Below are 20349 nucleotides of genomic sequence, written 5' to 3'. Positions count from 1 at the left end.
ATTATTATTATTATTATTATTATTATTATTATTATTATTATTATTATTATTATTATTATTTTAATAAACTTTTTCATAAAAATATTTAACATAAATTAATTATTTTTTTAAAAAAAAGAATACTATATAATATCCATATCACATATTTTTATCTTATTATTATTACTATCAATATATATATATATCTATATGAGGCGGTGACATGACACTCTAAAATCGTACGGTGTTATTATTATTATTATTATTATTACTATTATTACTAATCATCAATAATATATCTATATATTTATATATGAGACGGTGACATGACACTCTAAAATCGTAGAATTTTTTTTTCTCTCCTCTCCTTTATTCTCTCAATTTTTTAATTTTTAATTATGTTTATAAATATTTAAACCCGTACATTTATCTATATTTATATAGGGTAAATACTATTTTGGACCCTGTGTTTTGCAAAAGTTACCGACTGAACCCTGTGTTTTGTTAAATGACAAAATGGACCCTGTATTTTCCAAAATAGTAAAAATAGGACTCTAAGTTTAATTTTTGACAATTTTTTTTAATATAATCAACTTGAAAACAATTCTTGATACGAACAGATACATAAAATGTAAACAAATTTGTCATAACACTTTTAGATCGAATTATAATTAAATTTTATTTTGACAAAAAATCAATTCAGGGTCCTATTTGTACTATTTTAGAAAATGTAGGGTCTATTTTGTCATTTAACAAAACAAATGGTCCAATTAATAATTTTTGCAAAACACGGGATCTAAAATGGTATTTATCCATTTTTATATATATATAAATGAATGATATGAGACGTGACATGACATTCTAAAATCTCTTTAATTAATATTATTTGTTCTCTCTTTAATTCTCTTATTTTTTTTAAATTTTTTATTAGCTTTAAAAATATATATCTCTATTTATTTTTGTCTTGATTTTTAATTTTTTTATTTTATTATTTTGAAAAATAATACCTCCAAATCTATCACCACTTTTTTTTTCAAATTATTAGTTATATATGTTGTACATTATTTTTTTTAAGATTTTTGTTAGATGCAAGTATAACGTAATTTAAAAAATATCTCTAAAATTATTTTTTTATTTTTTGAAACCAAACAATTTTTTTCTTTATAAGCTATTTTTTTTCAAATATGATAATTAACTCACATTTTTCTTTCAAGTTTTTTTTTTCAGAAAAAAAAAAAAACCAAATATCACATAATATTTAAAGAATGATAACTCTAAAATCACTTCTTCTTTTTTTTTTAAAAAAAAAAAAACACGATTTTTCTTTTTTTCTTTATTAGCTATATCTTTTTTTAAATATCGATCGATTACATAATTTTAAAAATAATAACTCCCACATTTTTTTCAATCACTTACTAATTAAACTTTCTCTGGATCTCTAAATATATAAATGTGTATATCTTAATTCTTAAACTATTTCTCTTACACCTAACTTATCATATTAATTATTCAAAGAAAAATTGTAAAAAAATAAGTTAATAATGTTAACTCTTTGCTTGATTTATTTTTTGATAAGCTAAAATGATAGCGAGTTAGTAAGATACGGTGATAACAAAATGTGATATATAGTGATGAGAATAATTTTAAATAATCGAGATATATACAGAAGCGTGTTATATGAACTATATCGGGCTTTCATTATAAAAAATATTATACTTACATATTGAGCTAACCCATTTATATATTTAACTTTTCATATTATTCAAATAAAAATTATATAAAAATTAATGATATTAAATTTTTTTAAACTTCCGCCGCGAAGCGCGGACTGTCAACTAAAAAGTCAAGGGATATTTGTTGTGTTCATAAACTACTGATCAAGTAACTACGTAAACATATATACACAAGGTTTGAAGTTTCAGCACTGGGAGTGGAGATCGAAGACCGCGTTCCGTGAACTATATATAATACATTCAATAGTCATATATATTAAATCAAAGTCGACGTACGCCGCAAGACCCTCTAGAAGTTCAGAATAGTAGCCTACCTAATTAAGTTATTTGGGCTTGTTTGGAACGCCGTATCAAGTTGTATTGTATTGTATTGTATTATATTGAATTGAATTATATATCATATTTTTATATAAAACTATGTTAAACTTTAATTTATACTAAAATATTATATATTTAAGTGTCCATAAAAGTTAATACCAAATATAGTTTTATATAAAAATATTGCATAAAATACAATTTAATATAATACAATACAATACAATACGACTTAATACGGCGTTCCAAACAAGCCCATAAATTAAGCTATTATATACTTAATCTATCACTCTACTAGTACTTAAATTATCATTTATTTAATTATTTTTGAAGTTAACCATGCATCCAAAATAGGCAAATAAAAATGGTAATATTTTGTTTTTAAAATTTTAATTTTGAAAAACATAAATATGTTTTATAATTATTTTTATTTTCTAATTTTAAAAATAAAAAATAGAAATGTGTTCTGAAAATTTTATTTTTATTTTTACTTATTAATTTTATTTAAATTGGGTTCAAGTCCGAAGCTAGAACCAGGAGTCGGGTCTGGGTCCAGAGTCGGGACTAGGGTCCGTTCGGGTTCCAAGATTTAGGTTGGAGTCAGAGTCCAAAATATTGATTAAGAAAAAAAGTATTTAAAAAAATTTAGAAAGTAATTTTTTTTCTCAATTAAAAAGTGAAAACAGTTTTATAGAACATATAATTTTAGAAAATATTTTTACTTTTCAAATTTTAAAAACAAAAACTGATTAAAAAATTGTTACTAAACACACCCAAAATATATATCAACTTTGGTGTTGGTGTTGGTGTTGGGTTGCATGTCTGGTACATATATTGAGAAAAATAATTAGTAATTTTATTTTTTGAACTTTCGACAATACTAAATAATTTTGTATCATCTAAAATATACGGCTTGTTAAAATTTTTCCTAAACTTTTACATTTAAATAAATTTAGTCATTCTGTTAGGTTCTATCTCATTATTCCGTTTAAATGTTAACGTGTCCTTGCAAATTAATAATTTATCCCCTAAACTTTGACAACTATCAAACTGTAACTCCTCTAAATAAAAATAAGAAAGATTCAATATTCTTTTTAGTAAATTTTAAAAAATTAATTTAAATCTTAAAAAAATAATTTAAAATAATAAAAAAAAATTAAAATTTTAAAAGTAATTAAGAGATTTTAAAAAATATATTTTTTATTTGAAAATCTATTTAGATTTAAAAAAATATATTAAAAATTCAATATTTGTAAAAACTAAATTTTACCTGAATAAGTTTAAGTCTATTTTTTCTCCAAAAATTTTGATTTGTTTAAGTAAACATACCATCTTTTTAGTTTCATTTCTATTTTTTTCAAAATAATTTTTATTTTTATAGAATTTTTAATTATTTTTTATTTTATTTTTTGAGATATGAGTTTATAAGATACGTTTTTATAAATAAATAATGTTTGAAAATATTTTTTAGGAATAGTTTAAGTTTTTTAAGTAAAATTAATATTTTTTAATTAATTTAATATTTTTATCAGGTTTTTTAATAATTTTTATTAATTGTTTTCATTAGAATTAATTTTTTGTTGTTAACTCGAAAACTTTTCCTGGTGGCGTGGACATTAATATTTGACACGTGACAAGAGGAATGATGGCACGGAGTTGAGCAATTCATAGTAGTTGACCTGGGTGGGGACCCTAGCCCTGCGCCCAAGTTGATTTTGGGATCTCTGAGATGGAAGTTCGAACTTCAATAACTTGAATCCAACTCACTATCTTTCAGTAATTTGTACCATGAAGACATGGAGCAACCTAATCCAAGCCGCGAGAGCTAAAATACACGAACGTGCAACCTGGAAGCCGACTTGGGCATCTAAGGTTTCAATCGACGCCCACATTGACATATCCAACTAAGGTTTCAGTTTTCGGGACCATCTTAGTGAAAAAGGGTCAAAACATGCATTGAGACATCAACTAGACATATTTGAGGCATCAGAATTAGAATTAGAGCAAGTTAATTTTTGAGCACCCGGGACCCCGAGCACCTAACACCTAAGTTTATACTATGTTAATATGGGCACCTTCCAAGTATCACATCAAAGATCTGACTTTTGCATCTTCTTTTTCTTCATCGAAAATAGGGGAAAATAGGTCCTTTTGGAGAAGAAACTACACTTCTTGAGTGCCAAAAGCATGGCCCAGTGCCCAAGTTGACACTTGGGGCTGGCTCTGCGCCCATGTTGACATTTTGTCAACCTAAGCCATTTTTTATGGTGTTTTCCAAGATTTATTTCAAGCATCTTCTCCAAAGACAGAAAATATTGAGATTCAACTATTTATGGGGACCAAACGGAATTTCTAGAGGGCCATAACTAGGACCCAACGCCCAGGTTGACACCTTGTGCTGGGCCCAGCGCCCAAGTTGACATTTTGTTAACCTGGATTGTTTCCAATCAAGTTCACCAAATAGTATTTCAAGATTTTTTTTTGTCATTAGAAATAATGAAGATTCGAGCAAACTCGAGCCCTTAAAAACGGGGCCCATGTTGGGTTTTGTGCCCTAAATAAAACTCATTTCAATATAATCAGATTTACTAATTAATATAATATCAGAAATCATTTTATGTTGCATGGTTCACATGATTTATTTCATGATTATGTTTAATGTATAAATTCTATTAAGTCCAGAACATATATATTTGTTCATGATTATAGTGTCGTCAGCACAGTGGAATATAATCATGATTATATGTTCAAAAGTTTAATTCCCATGATTTGTCAGTTCACTGGATTTAGACTGGCATGATAATCGGCGATAAGGTATACTTACACCTTGGATAAGTGTTATGTCCTTCCCAGGGCATTGGCAAAGTTTACCAGTAGTGTATGTATGGAGTATACATTGGAAGGGACCGATATTGATCTTGGATAAAATATCATAAACGTTATATATTTCTAAGTCAATATCAATGGTTGATCTTAGGTCTATGAATCTTAATCCTGATATGGTTAGGTTCAAATTAGTTGCATTATTTATGTTCTTCAAGTTGTTTGTGGATGCTAACTAATAGTTCTGGTGGATACTTACATCTTGAGAACATGGTAGTTCAATTAAGTGAGAGCGTTGATCATATATATGGAATCTGTAGCTTCTATAAGTATTTAAAAGTGAAACGATGATTTCCTTTGAGCTTGGCTTGATAGAGATGAATGATTGAGATATCATTTCAGTAATTATATTATTTTACTGAAGTATCATTTATAGGTAACTAAGTGTTTTAAGGATAAAATACATTGAAGAATAGAACAGTAAATTTGTCCCTATTCAGTGTATATCATATATAGAGAATCCTTGACTATTAGGATTGTAATAATGGATAATCATAACGTATCTATATCGTGGTACATATAGAGCATTCTATATACTTGAGAGTGCTATTCAATTCCAAATTTATAGTGGCGCAAGGCGGAATTAATAAGTTAGAGTTTACTTGGTGAATTCTAGATCTACTTATTGAAAGCTCGGTTATATAGGCTCATGGTCCCTTCACTAGTTAAGATAATACTGCTTGCAGACTCAGTTAATTGATTTTAATTAATCAATTATAATTCTAAAATTAGACTATGTCTTATTTATGAATTTTCACTAAGCAATGGCTTAATTGTGAAGAAAAGAGATTTTGGGGTCAATTTGTTAATTAAGAGACTTTGCATGGTCTAATTAATAAATTATATGCATGACAATTTTATTTGATAATTAATTATAATTATTAAATAAATAATTTTGACATGTATAGAATTGAATTGGAAAATATGGTATTATTAAATTGGTCCATTATTGTGTACGGTCATGAAGTCAATTTTTGCCCAATATTTTATTCTTTTTTAATCCATATAATTCAGCCTTAAGCCCTAGTTGAAACACTATAAAAGGAACATGATGCTCTCATCTCATCCTCTTGTCAATTCAACTATTGCCTTCAACCTAGATGAGAGAGTTTCTTCCTTAGTGATTTCAAACCTCCTTCATTGTTCTTCCAAATTCGAAACCCATAGTGAAAGAGTGTCATGCCCACACATAGCAAGTAAAATACTTAATCATAGTGAGTAAGACGGTGGTAACCAAACCCGAAGGAGAGAAAGAGATACAGGTTCAAATCTTGATAATGCTCTGCGACATAAAGGAATCAAGGGCTAGAGATTTTGAACGGAATGAGTCATTATATTATGCTGCAACCAATGTAAGGTTTTTTTAAACTCTTAAGTGTTTATTTCATTGTTTTAGAGCAATTCATATTTAGGATGTTAATTCAACATATTTGTTAGTAAATCTAAATCTTAGTAAAATATTTCCAACAACCCAGCTCCCAGGTTAACAATCAATTTGGGACGTTGCCTTCAATTGCTCAAATGTTAAATATGATTTGACCAATGAATTTGAAATGGTGAAAATGGGGTAGGATACCTTATCCTCTCAAGTTCAAGAACCTTGGAAGTATCAAAACGAGATCCTAGGAGCTCAGGAATAGGGTACCCAGCGCCCAGGTTGACAAATGACCTATTGCGATGCGTTCTGCTTATCCAATTCTGATTCTGTTTCGGCCATCTGTCTAGTTTTTCACAATAACTAAGATCCATGATGTAACGCCCTTACTTACGTAAAATAAGATGCCATAAATAAACTGGCGTTAAGATACTAATGTTGCCTTTATTAAAAAAAAAATAACAATTTTCAAAACATGGGTACCCAGTTGAAAATAAAATATTACCACTTAGGGAAAAGTAATAGAAAATTCAAACGACAACATCCTCGATAAGTTTAATAAATTAAAAAAAAAACTTTCAGCGGAAGATGGCCAAGACCACCCGCAGTTACATGATCACACGAGATACACCCCATGCTGCCCAGACTCAACTTGTCACCGAAAGCTTACAGACTTACTTATCTGCACATAGGGGGTAAATAAGGGGTGAGCTGCAAAGCCCAGTAAGAAAAAAACAAAATACTATGTACCAGTATTCACACATCATAGCACAAACATATACATCAAACATACAACAAACTAATCATAAGTATAAATAGAGGCAGCCACACAAATACTGAAATACCACACACTCACACTCCAGCTTCCATACAAATCTGGAGTGTCTTACGTTCTTAACCAGAACGCATTACCAATAACCGGTGCACCCTTACGTACACTGCCTCACTTACCACATCACCATACATGTGTAGTTTCCAACCACTTCCAAGTACCTGGAACATGATTAAACAACCATATACAATTCATCGATAAAACACTATTTCACCGAAACTATCACATTCCACAGTTTCAATACAATTTATTCAAGCAGTCATACTAGGTACTCAAACCATATAAAAAGCAAGTATAAAGTATAATTATTTTTCCTTACCTCAACTCCGCTGTAATTAACTCCTATGATACCTTCTAGGCCCTATAACATTTAATGAAACCCTTAGTCCACCGATAAACTCAATATATTTATTACTCTTACTGTACAGCAAGTTTATCCTAGAATTTGACTCATAAAATGTTTGAATTAGAAGTCCTACTGTTCACAAAGTTTTTAGTTAATTGAAATACCTTTCTAACGGTATAAAGATCATCAAAATCGGAGCTATAACCTAGGAGTTATGCATGTTTTCTCAAAACAGTTTCTTTAAAATCCTGGATCATGCCGATTTCTGAATACAGCCCAAAAATAAAAGTTTTAAAAATAGTTACACCCCGATCTAGACAATACTTACTTCATAAAAAATGTAGCTATTTTTTTAAGCTTTAAAATGAGATAAAGATCTTTTAAAATGAATTAAAAGTGAGAGAGATATTGAATTTTTACTGAAGACACTTTTTCTGAAACAAAACTTAAAACGAAATATCATAACCGAGTAAAGATACTAACTTTTGACTGGTAAGAACTCCGAATTAGGGAAAGATTTCTTCAAAGAAAATATGGATTATTGAATTATCTTTCTAACAGTATAAGAATCACTGGAAAATAATAGATATCGAGAGAGATATTATACTTTTACTAAGGCAATGTCGGAAAGAAATTTAAAAAAAACTGTAATTTGACAGTCAATATAAAACATGAATTTTTGACATCGAAATAATCAGAATTAGGAAAACGTTTCTTTATAAAAAATATAGATCATTAAATTATCTTTAAAACGGTACCTAGATTACTGAAAACGGACATACGAGCAGGGAGATATGACAGTTTAAATGAAATAATAGTTTTTCTTTAAAGCAGAAATTGAGAGTTCCTTACCTTAACAGTGAAGGGTGAAAGAGTTTGCACTAATTTTTATTTTCAGATCCAATATATGATAGCAGCCTTTGTAGCCACACCCTAGTCAAACCTCAGTAGAAACTTTTACGTAAGATGCACTACGATTTACAAAGAGACCAGACCACAATCACCTTCCTACTCTGATCACTTTCTCTCTCACTCCAATATCACATAAAGATAAAAATTTATGTATATTATATGATTACTATAACTATGATTTTATATATATATCTATCCTTAGTTGCATCTAATTGGCATCACCCAATTCGAATTTAAAAAAATCTCATAACCTCCCTCGTATATCTCGGCTAAACCAACTAAGTCACTATTCCTCATCAAAAGTAAAATATAAATACATATATATCATTTTAAATCCTTTATTTATCTATTATTTTCACTCCAACCGAAAAGACTATATATCAAAGACAACTATTCAATTAAAATCACAAAAATATCACCAAACAAACTTTTTTTTTTTGTTTTTTTTCTTTTCAAATATAGCTTACTAATAGCTTAAATTTCCAATATCAATACAACTTCTACTAAAACAAGGTTCTCATATTTATAATCATAATAATAATATTTATACTTAAATTACATAGTTAATATATAGATTGCCATTATATATAAATTGAGTATTACACATGAAGTAAGAGAAGTTAAATTCACAACTTTGTATTTCTCATTTCCAACATGGGAAACTCACTTGGAAATGAAGAGTTTCGAGTTTCTCATATCTGCAGAACAACAACATCTTTGAGAATTGGTGATCAGATTCGCTACAACACTAAAACAAACTAAGTGATGTTAAAATATCATTCAGGCATCTTAAAGTATATCCCTTGGACATTTTTATACTTACCAAACATCCAAGTTGACGTCATATGTCAACATGGGCACTAGGATGTCAACTTGGGCGCTGCATGTCAACCTTGGTGCTGGGTCATGAACTGTCTTCAATAAAATAGCCATAACTCACTCAATATTGATCTGATTAATGCGATTCAACTTGCAGCTTGAAGCTAATTCAATGCTATATCAAGTCATGTCCCACATTTCAATCGTAAATCTGAATATATCATCGTCAAATTTCACTCCAAGAGAGTTACGAAAATAAGCTTCAAGTTACCCGTAGTAGGACCTGCTGGGCTTCAAAAAATAGCCATCACTACTAAGAGCTAATTTTCGCTGTTAGATCATCATCAAGAACCAAAAACATACAATTTGTATTTTTTTCCCATTTTTGTGGGCCTCTTTCACCTATAAAAGGAGAGCTCCTTTAGCTCATTTTTTAAGTTTAAAAAACTACCTACGAGGTCAGAGTTTCTCTCCCTAGAAATTGGAGCTTCTGACACTTAGCCTTTTTTTGGTAATTACCATCTCATGAGAAATAAAAAATCAAAGTAGACGTAGCTCCATTATTGTCGCGATACAGGGAGTGAACTACTATGAATTTATTGTGTCGCACTTATAATTACTTAACTACTTTTCCTTTCTCGCCAATCTATCAAGCGGGTGTGGCTTAGAAGTTCAGTCCAAATTTCAAAGTCAATATATTTTTAATAAAAGGGAATAAAATTTTATATTGGTTAAAATTGAGTGAGTAAAAATATTATTTTTAACGGTAAAAGAAATATAATTTAATAGAAGGGGCATAGTTATCTGATTGTTGTATTTAAGGAAGAATTTTTAACAAGCCATATATTTTAGAGGGCAGAATCATGTAGTATCGAAAATTTAGGAAGAAAAAAATACTAATTATTCTATTGAGAAATAAGAACCAATCAAACTATATAAAAAAATAAACACGCACATGCGGAGTGCACCATCATATGAGAGAATATAAAACTAAATTTACAAGGGAAATTTTATTGATTGTGCATATATTAGGGGAAAATTTGAAACTTAAACCATGATATTTATTAGTTGTAATTTCTCTTATGTTCGTAGAACTTATAATTTTGCCGCTCATAATGTGGCTAGATGGGCGTTTGCTCATCAGGTGTTTGGGACTATCCCGGTGTCCTCCTTACCTGACAATATATTTTGTAACGACCAAGAGGTCTAACTTATTTGAATTTATGATATAAACGCTTTTTCTCAAAAAAAATTAAGAGAAAAGGCAAATTTTTTATTCTATCCCCATAATACCCCTCCTAACACCTAACTTATATTTCTTTTATCTCTTCACTCATTCACACTAACTCACTCATAAACCTCGTTATCTTGTCTCATTTTCTAACCAAATAACACTAATTTTTCATACAAACTACACCAAAAGCTCATATAATAAGTGCTCTGGTGGTTTTTTTTTTGGAGGGAGTGATGGAGCACCAAATACGATTCAATGAGTAATGAATTTTCTTTGTTTAATCTTATTGTTGGCTGTTCTATTTAGTTTATAATGCTATTTTGATGTCCAATCTGTTGGTTGTGGCTATTTTATATTGTTTTTTGTGTGAAAATAGTCGTTCTTCAAATTTTTTGCATTTTTTCTCGTTTCTGGTTTTTTTTTTTCGCTTAGTCCAAAAGTGCTCGATAAGGGTCTAATGGTGGTCCGATGATTAGTTCAGATTCTAGGTTTGGGATGATGTCTATATCAGTATGATAGGGTGTCCGATGTTAGTCTTATGGTATGGTCTAATTGTTTATTGTTGAAGTTAGGTTTATAGGGTCCGATGGCTGGTCCGATGGCCATTTTACTTGTGACTTTAGTGTTTGGGTATGATGTTCTGTCCGATGGTGATCCGATTGTGTGGTATTGTTAGGTTATAATTAACCTATATTTCAGGTCTTTAAAGTTAGCATTATCTCGTCTATTGGTGTCTTTTGGAGCAGTTTTACGCTTGATTTTCATTATTTTAGATTCCCGGGGTGTTAAAGTTCGAATTCAGTCAAATGGCAAAAAACTGGGACAAATTTGGAAAAAATTGGAAAATTCGGCTCCAGACGCATCAGTAGTCGCGACCTCCAGAGAGCCAGGTCGCGACCCTGGTCGCGACTTCGAGAGTTTGGCAGAAACTCGGTTTTTCGAGTTTTGCCTGTAGTCGCGACTAGCTTAAATGCTAGTCACGACTAGGTACGAAAATCGCAGATTTGACCTAATTTTGATTTTTCACTCAATTGGAGGCACACCACTCATCCCTATATAAGGAATACGACATTGAAGGTCAGAACTAAGCAAAAACAGACCTAATAGTGGAGGCAAGTGGAGAGGGAGCTATCTTGAAGACCCGGAGCGATACCACCTTCTAGTTTCTTTCTTTTACCCTTTTTATTCTTCTTTATGTTTGTTTTTATTTCTGAATTAATCATGGATGTTTTTAGAGTTATTATGAACTAAATTTCCCAATAAGGGAGGATGATGATTGTTGTTTAAGTTTATGCCTAGTTAATAAATAATTGCCATTCCTTCATCTTATGTGTGAATACTATCTTTATTTGTGTTTAATTCCATGTGCAAGCTTGATCACCTTTTACATGTTTAATGATCTCAATTCGAAATCTGAAAAGTGAGAATTGAGAATGCTAAAATTTGGATAGTCTAGGTTTTGATGTGAAACGAAAGTATTTACATAGCCTCAGTGACTAATAGATTATTGCTTAATGCTGATTTTGTGTTGATTTAATTAAGAAGTTAATTAGAGAACATATTATTTAGAACCTAAAAGATCTGAAAAGAGTTAGGTTAATTTATAATCTGTCATTCACATTGAGATAAGGATAGCAATTAGGTATTAACATTGGTAGCTTATCAACAGGATTCACCTCCCTAATCTCTCATCTTGATTAATCTTCGTTTATTTTCTCTTTAATTTTCTGAGTTATTTACTTTCAAATTGCAAACTTATTATTTTACCAAATAGAATCGTAAGTATAGTTTAGTAGTACTTAATCCAATTCCCTGTGGTTCGACCCCACTTGCGTGAGATACTACTTGATACGTACACTTACGTAATAAACATAATTTTTGTAACAAGTTTTTGGCGCCGTTGCCGGGGAATTGTTTAAAGATTAATATTACACAAAATTATACTAACTTCTACTTTGGTATATTTTCTCTTGCTGATTTTTCTAACCTTTTTCTTGCAATATTTTCGTGATCTATTTCAGGAATCATAAGTGTATGCGCCGTCAAGGACAAGCTGTGATATTACCAGTTGATCCCGAAATCGAGAAAACTTGTAGGAGAAACCGAAAGAATAAGAGGCAACAAGGAGTTTCAGCAACTGGTGAAACTTCAGAAATCATGGCTGCTAATGCTGCAAACAATGGAGGCAATAACGGTAACAATGGTGGCGCAGTAGAAGATCAAGCTAATGGTCGCAGCTTGAGAGATTACATTTTCCCTACTCTGACGGGAGTGCAGTCGTGTATCAGGCCACCGGCAGTGGATGCAAATAACTTTGAAATCAAACCTGCCATACTTCAAATGGTGCAGTCTTCAGTTCAGTTTGGTGGCCTCCCTTCTGAAGATCCTAACCTGCATCTCTCTAACTTCATGGAACTTTGTGAAACCTTTAAAGTTAATGGAGTTAGTGATGATGCCATTCGACTGAGACTGTTCCCATTCTCTCTTAGAGAATGAGCCAAGAGTTGGCTAAACTCCTTGCCACCCAACTCTATTGCCACTTGGAATGATCTGGCAACGAAATTCTTGTCAAAGTTCTTTCCTCCAGCCAAGTCTGCAAAGCTGAGAGGAGAAATCAATAACTTCTGCCAACAAGATAATGAATCTCTCCATGAGGCTTGGGAGAGGTTTAAAGATCTGATCAGAAAGTGCCCTCACCATGGTATAGAGAAGTGGATGCTGGTCCACAACTTCTACAATGGGTTGGTAGGAAACACAAGAACTTTAATAGATGCAGCAGCTGGAGGAGCCTTTATGAGGAAGAGTGCTAATGAGGCTTATGATCTATTGGAGGAGATGGCTCTAAACAATCAACAGTGGCCAACTGAGAGGAGTCAATCAAAGAAGGTAGCTGGTGTGTTAGAGGTTGATGCCATCACAAAGTTGACAGCACAGGTTGAGGCATTGACAAAGATAATTGCAGGGCAAGCTAAACAAGCCCAAGTTGTGTGTGAGTTATGTGGGGGAAGCCATCACTTTTCAGAATGTCAAGCTGATGTGGATGATTTGCCAATGGATGAAGCTAAAGCCATTGGAAACTATTCACAGAACAACAACAACAACTATGGGTTCAACCAGGGTAATAACCGAAGAAACAGTGGGTTCTATCAGCAACGAAATCAGAACCAGAATCAGAATCAACAGTTTAATCAGCAACAAACCTCTGGTGGAAATTCTAGTTTGCAGACAGATTTATTGCTTCAATTCATGACTGAAACTAGATCTTCAATCAAAGACCTGCAGACACAGATGGGCCAACTAGCAACTCAAGTAGCAACCCGTCCTCAAGGGAATTTGCCTAGCACAACTGAAGTAAACCCCAAAAAAAACTGCAAAGCAATTACCCTGAGAAGCGGTAAAAATTATGATGGTCCTGAAATGCCACAACTAGTGAATGGAGAAAAGGAGAATGAAGAGCAACCAATGTCAACCCCAACACCCACTTCAACGAAGGCTACTGACAGCCCAACCCAACCACAACAGTCTCCACCAATTAGCATTGATCACCATGTGAAAATACCCTATCCTCAGAGGCTCAGAAAGTCAAATCTAGACAAGCAGTTCACCAAATTCCTAGAGGTCTTCAAAAGACTACACATCAACATTCCTTTTGCTGAAGCCTTGGAACAAATGCCCCGTTATGTGAAGTTCATGAAGGAGATATTGTCAAAGAAGAGAAATTTGGAGGACTATGAAACAGTGGCATTAACTGAGGAGTGTAGCGCCATTTTGCAAAAGAAACTACCGCCCAAGCTTAAAGATCCGGGTAGTTTCAATATTCCATGCTCTATAGGGGGTTCGGTGGAAACTAAAGCTCTATGTGATCTAGGAGCAAGCATTAATCTAATGCCTTTGTCTGTCTTCAAGAGGCTAGGATTGGGAAAAGCAAAGCCTACAACAGTGACTTTACAACTGGCAGATCGTTCTTTGACTCATCCTCGTGGGATAATTGAAGATGTACTGGTGAAGGTTGGTAAGTTTATCTTCCATGCTGATTTCCTAATTCTTGATATGGAGGAAGATTCAACTATTCCTTTTATTTTGGGAAGACCATTCTTAGCCACGGGCCGAGCAGTAATAGATGTTCAAAAGGGGGAGTTAAAGTTGAGAGTGCAAGATGAAGAGGTCAATTTTAATGTTTTTGCCCCAACTGACATTCCTACCTGTTGCAAGATTGAGATGGTGATGGGTTCTTTTGTTAAAGCTGATAAGAAGAAAGCAAAGCCTAAAGAGCGACTTCGAACGATTCAGCGTCGTTGGAAAAGATTGATGTGTGGTAGTTCTGAAGGTGAGCTTACTCTTGTGCAAAAATCTGAAATCAACACTATTGGTGGACAATTTTCTTCATTTAGTACGAGGGCTCTTTTGGATGAAAAGGGTCCACCCAACCCTTTCTGAAAGGGTCTCAGGTAAGTTTCTTCTCTCTGCATATTACTGTATACATTGGGGACACTGTAATATTTAGTTTGGGGGGAGAGACTTAAAAATTTTAAATTCTGCACTTTAATTTCTGCATTTTTAATTTTCTGTTTTTAGTTTTTTTTTGCTTTAGTTAAGGAATGGCAATAAGCTTGACGATAGTTGTATACTGCTGATTAGTGTGATGTGATCTGAACTGTAAAATAACTGTGTGCTTGAATTTTGTTAACTCTTTGGATTAGTTTGGATGCTTAGAAACCTGTGTTTTTCTGCAAATTCTCAAGTTGTGAAAATTGTTATAACAGTTTTACTATGGTTTGTGGTAAGATTGACAGGATAGCTTAGAACTTGCATGTCTTATTCTTTTGAGGCGAAATCCTTGATAGTGTTCAATTGGAATATGACTTAGGCATTTGTTGGATAGTTTGAGCCTTTCAAGCCTACCATAATGTGTATCCCTAGTTACCCTTTTGAGCCTTAACCTGTTGTGTTTTCACCCACTGATTTGAAATTTTGCAACCACATTATTAATTTTTGTTCTCACCATGATTATCCATGATATCATAAGCTATATGATTAGTTTGGGGGAAAAGAAACATTTAGTGTGACGAAATAGTGAGAGGGAGAAAAATTTGTGTAAGATTGAGAAGAAAGAAAAGAAAAATTGTGTAATTCAATGTCACTGAAAAAAAAGAAAAAAAGCATTGAAAAAAAAAGTAAAGAATATGATTTCAGTGATGTTGGAAAATAATAAATATATCTTCTCTCAATCTTGGTAAATTTGGGAACAGTATAGGGGTTTAGAAAAAGAAAAGTAAAAAGCTTGGGGGTTCTGTTTGTATGCTTATGATATCTTGAGCCAAAATTGTCTTTTTCCTATCCCTGAATATCTGAGCCATACTACCTAAGCCTTGAAAAGACCTAATGATTCCAAAGAATACTGTCAACATTAGTGGAGAAAGGTAAGCATGCAAGCCTATGAGTTATCGGATTGTGGAATTAATGGAAAGAGTAAAACTTTTACAACAATGTTTCACATTTGAGTAGATTGTTGCAGTTGTACATAGTGTTATTAATTGAGCATCCGAGTTAATTGTTAGAGTTAATAAGATCAAAATTCTAGTTTATGCAAGGAAGTAAATAGAGCATGAGTCAGCAACGTAGTAATTATCTGATAGCGTAGTTAGTTTTTTTTTATCTTACTCGGGGGCGAGTAAGAATCTAGTTTGGGGGATTTTGTTAGGTTATAATTAACCTATATTTCGGGTCTTTAAAGTTAGCATTATATCGTCTATTGGTGTCTTTTGGAGCAGTTTTACGCTTGATTTTCATTATTTCAGGTTCCCGGGGTGTTAAAGTTCGAATTCAGTCAAATGGCGAAAAACTGGGACAAATTTGGAAAAAATTGGAAAATTCGGCTCCAGACGCATCAGTAGTCGCGACCTCCAGAGAGCCAGGTCGCAACCCTTTTTCCTGGTCGCGACCCTGGTCGCGACTTCGAGAGTTTGGCAGAAACTCGGTTTTTCGAGTTTTGCCTGTAGTCGCGACCAGCTTAAATGCTAGTCGCGACTAGGTACGGAAATCGCAGATTTGACCTAATTTTGATTTTTCACTCAATTGGAGGCACACCACTCATCCCTATATAAGGAATACGACATTGAAGGTCAGAACTAAGCAAAAACAGACCTAATAGTGGAGGCAAGTGGAGAGGGAGCTATCTTGAAGACCCGGAGCGATACCACCTTCTAGTTTCTTTCTTTTACCCTTTTTATTCTTCTTTATGTTTGTTTTTATTTCTGAATTAATCATGGATGTTTTTAGAGTTATTATGAACTAAATTTCCCAATAAGGGAGGATGATGATTGTTGTTTAAGTTTATGCCTAGTTAATAAATAATTGCCATTCCTTCATCTTATGTGTGAATACTATCTTTATTTGTGTTTAATTCCATGTGCAAGCTTGATCACCTTTTACATGTTTAATGATCTCAATTCGAAATCTGAAAAGTGAGAATTGAGAATGCTAAAATTTGGATAGTCTAGGTTTTGATGTGAAACGAAAGTATTTACATAGCCTCAGTGACTAATAGATTATTGCTTAATGCTGATTTTGTGTTGATTTAATTAAGAAGTTAATTAGAGAACATATTATTTAGAACCTAAAAGATCTGAAAAGAGTTAGGTTAATTTATAATCTGTCATTCACATTGAGATAAGGATAGCAATTAGGTATTAACATTGGTAGCTTATCAACAGGATTCACCTCCCTAATCTCTCATCTTGATTAATCTTCGTTTATTTTCTCTTTAATTTTCTGAGTTATTTACTTTCAAATTGCAAACTTATTATTTTACCAAATAGAATCATAAGTATAGTTTAGTAGTACTTAATCCAATTCCCTGTGGTTCGACCTCACTTGCGTGAGATACTACTTGATACGTACACTTGCGTAATAAACATAATTTTCGTAACAGGTATAATGGTTTTTTGCTGAATTCAATTTGAGGGGGTCCTATATAAGTTCGATGGGGTTCGATGTCTGGCCGATTTATGACTTTTTAAGAACTTTTTTTTTGTTTTTTTTTATCACTTTTCTATTAAATTATTGTTTTAAATTTTTAATTGTGTTTTGTTTTTTATGTCTATGGATGACAAGTTCAACTATTTTTGTGTTCGTTATGTATAATGATGTTTAAGAGCTTGAGGGTAGAGATTGAGTTTATAACCAAGCTGAAAATTTGACATTTAAGATTGATACGAACATAACCTACTCAAGTTTGGTTGATATGTTGTATGAAGAACTTGATGTTGACAAAATGAAATATCACTTGAAATGGGAAGTGAATTACAAGAACATGAAAGGATTAATGTATCGCCCTAAAGTTATTAGAAATGATAAGCGTCTAAGGTTATTTTTGTCTATGCTTGCGAAGAAGTCAGATGAATTTACTCCCTTATTTATGACTTTGGTGAAGAAAAATGCTTGCATTGATCCTAGTCCCACACCAAGTACTTTTAAGGATACTCATAGTGAGGTTGAGACTTTCGTTATAGAAACAAATCCGAAGGTATTGGCGACTGATGTGTTACTTGAATTAAATACTATGATGCCGACAGCTGACATTGTAGCACAAATACCTTTTCATGATGATTTTAGTGATGATATAAACTCTAAATGGAATTTTGAAAGCAATGATGACATAAGAGACGACCAGGATACAAATGTCTCTGCTGTTATAACTTTGAACCTGACTCTAATATCGTACCAAATACCCATGCAACCAACACATAAAAGAGGACCCCGTGGAATGATCACCAATCACCTGGTACTACTAGTAGTCGTCCAGATGGAACCAGTAATACTAGAGGAGCCACTGATGCTAGAGGCCCTAGTGATGCTAGAGGGACCACTGATGGTAGAGGTTCTAGTGATGCAAGAGGGACCACTGGTACTGAATTTAGTGATCCATTTTCTTCTTCGACAAGTTATGATAAATTCAAGGAGAAATTTTTTTTATAAGAGAAGACATCAAGGATAATCGTCATTATACATTTATGAGTGACACACTAGATGATGAGTTACATCTAGGAAAGTTTTTCAGAGACAAAGAGCATTTGAAGATAGTTGTTGGCTTGTATGCAATGAAGAAATGATTCGATTATTTATTAGGAAGTTAGGTACTACTGTTGTTGGTATATTACATGTAAGGATCCATATTGTGAGTGGAGATTAAGAGCGAAGAAGAATGTACTTTCTAACATGTTTGAGGTGACTACATTTCAAAATTTACATACATGTTCTCTTGATGTTCGAGAAAAAGATAACCGTCAAGCATCACCTTTGATGATTGTATTGGTTTTATAGTACTAAATCAAATATATATAAAAAAGTAATTTTAGGTAATTTTACATAAAAATTTCAATAAAATTTGACACTCCTGAATCATGCTATTTAATTTGTATCAAACGATTACAAAGAGAGCAAAACTGGCAAGAAACAAAGTTCAACAAAAACAAAGGAATCAACTAACAAACAAAACAAACAGAAACAGAGTACAACACACTCTAAATTAAAAACAGAACAAAGAAATAGAAAGGAAGTCAGTCTGAATTAACCAACATCAAGATTATTGTCACTCCAGATAATCATTTAGCAAAGGAATAGAGCCTTGGTTGCCCAGCACTCTTGCCCATTTGACAATGTTATGAGCCATATAATTACATTGCCTAGCAATCATAACACTATATTACCTCCTACCCGTATAAGATAGATACTATATATTGTTGAAATTGGAAAATTCTCAGACTGAAATTTATAAGATATTCTTATCTTCAACATAAAAATAGTTATCAAACATTATCATCCAATACCATTAATACTAGAAACCCAACCCCAACCTCGGTCCCTCTCTGTCTCAACTCAACCAGTCCACCAATGGCTCCTCTTTCAATCATAATTAATCCCTTCAGTAATGACTAAATATGAGGGTTAAAATAGCCCATGAATTTTAACATCAAATGAACTGAAAATCAAGAAAGGATTTTCTTGATTTAGTCAGATATAAAAGAAGAAAGGATTCAAATTTGGCAGCACCAATATGCATAGTGCTCATCTCTGCGGTTGTTGCTAACAAGGCCTCCGCATTGTAAACAGATAAAGCTACTCCCATCCGAGAATGCATCCAACACAATCTGCATCCTTCCCGATTCGGCCAGTATAGAGGTTCCACCACCACCATCATCGGCGCCCACAACCAACGATTCCCCCTCGTAATAATTAGGTCTAACTAGCTCGGCCTTTAATGGCTGGGCTTCGGCTATTGCACATTCAGCGAACAACGAAGCTAGCTGATCAGCAGCCGCGTTATCTCTCAATCTACTTTGGTATAACTCACGCGCACGATGCAACGACCGAAATACAGCCTCATCCCCACCTTCAGATCTCATTGCCATTACCACTGCTTGGAGAGCTTGAGAAGGCTTCCCCTGGTTGATAAGATGTCGAGCTAATGTAAGCAAATCCCAAACGGGGTTACCATGGTTGCTGCTACTGGTGGTCGCGTTGGCTACCACCTCATCTGGCTGAACCGCCGTCTCCGTCTCCATCTCCATATGAGTCAGTTCGGCTTCGGTTCGATGATCCATCGTAATACCTGCGCTTTATTTATTCTTTTTCTCTAATTTATATATAGAAAATATTTCTAGAAGGAAAATGGATGATTCCAGAGAATTCTGCAACGCCACAGAATGCCCTTTTCTCCAATCTGTCTCTCGAGGGAATTTGGCTTATGAAAGTACCAAAAGTGCACATATGCGAGGTTTGGCGACGAAAGGAAAGTAGGTAGGTGGGGAAGGGCCACTGGCCCATGAGGTCAGGTCAAGTGAGTGTTTTGGTGTGACTTGTTGTTGTGACTTGTGACTCTTCCAATGGTTCAATACGGTGCCGTTTTAGGGCAAAGCGAAG

General features: G+C 33.0%; 1 protein-coding gene, 1 long non-coding RNA gene and 1 other non-coding gene across 3 annotated transcripts; all 3 read right to left on the bottom strand.

Annotated features, from left to right (window-relative positions):
• Positions 1 to 6690: 6690 nt before the first annotated feature.
• LOC133029212 (uncharacterized) lies at positions 6691 to 8511 on the bottom strand. Its single transcript, XR_009683368.1, has 3 exons — positions 8316 to 8511; positions 7437 to 7478; positions 6691 to 6967 (listed from the first exon to the last, which is right to left on the bottom strand). It is a non-coding gene; the product is annotated as an uncharacterized LOC133029212 (long non-coding RNA).
• A 4515-nt stretch (positions 8512 to 13026) lies between these two features.
• LOC133033760 (small nucleolar RNA R71) lies at positions 13027 to 13133 on the bottom strand. The gene has a single exon (XR_009685826.1). It is a non-coding gene; the product is annotated as a small nucleolar RNA R71 (small nucleolar RNA).
• A 5755-nt stretch (positions 13134 to 18888) lies between these two features.
• Positions 18889 to 20030, bottom strand: LOC115706096 (uncharacterized). The gene has a single exon (XM_030633619.2). The coding sequence runs from the start codon at positions 20028 to 20030 to the stop codon at positions 19464 to 19466; it is 567 nt and encodes a 188-aa protein (XP_030489479.2). The 3' UTR covers positions 18889 to 19463.
• Between the last annotated feature and the right edge of the window lie 319 nt (positions 20031 to 20349).

This window comes from Cannabis sativa, chromosome 1, assembly GCF_029168945.1.
Source record: "Cannabis sativa cultivar Pink pepper isolate KNU-18-1 chromosome 1, ASM2916894v1, whole genome shotgun sequence".
Classification (NCBI taxonomy): Eukaryota; Viridiplantae; Streptophyta; class Magnoliopsida; order Rosales; family Cannabaceae; genus Cannabis; species Cannabis sativa.
This window is presented reverse-complemented; position numbering and strand designations above follow the sequence as displayed.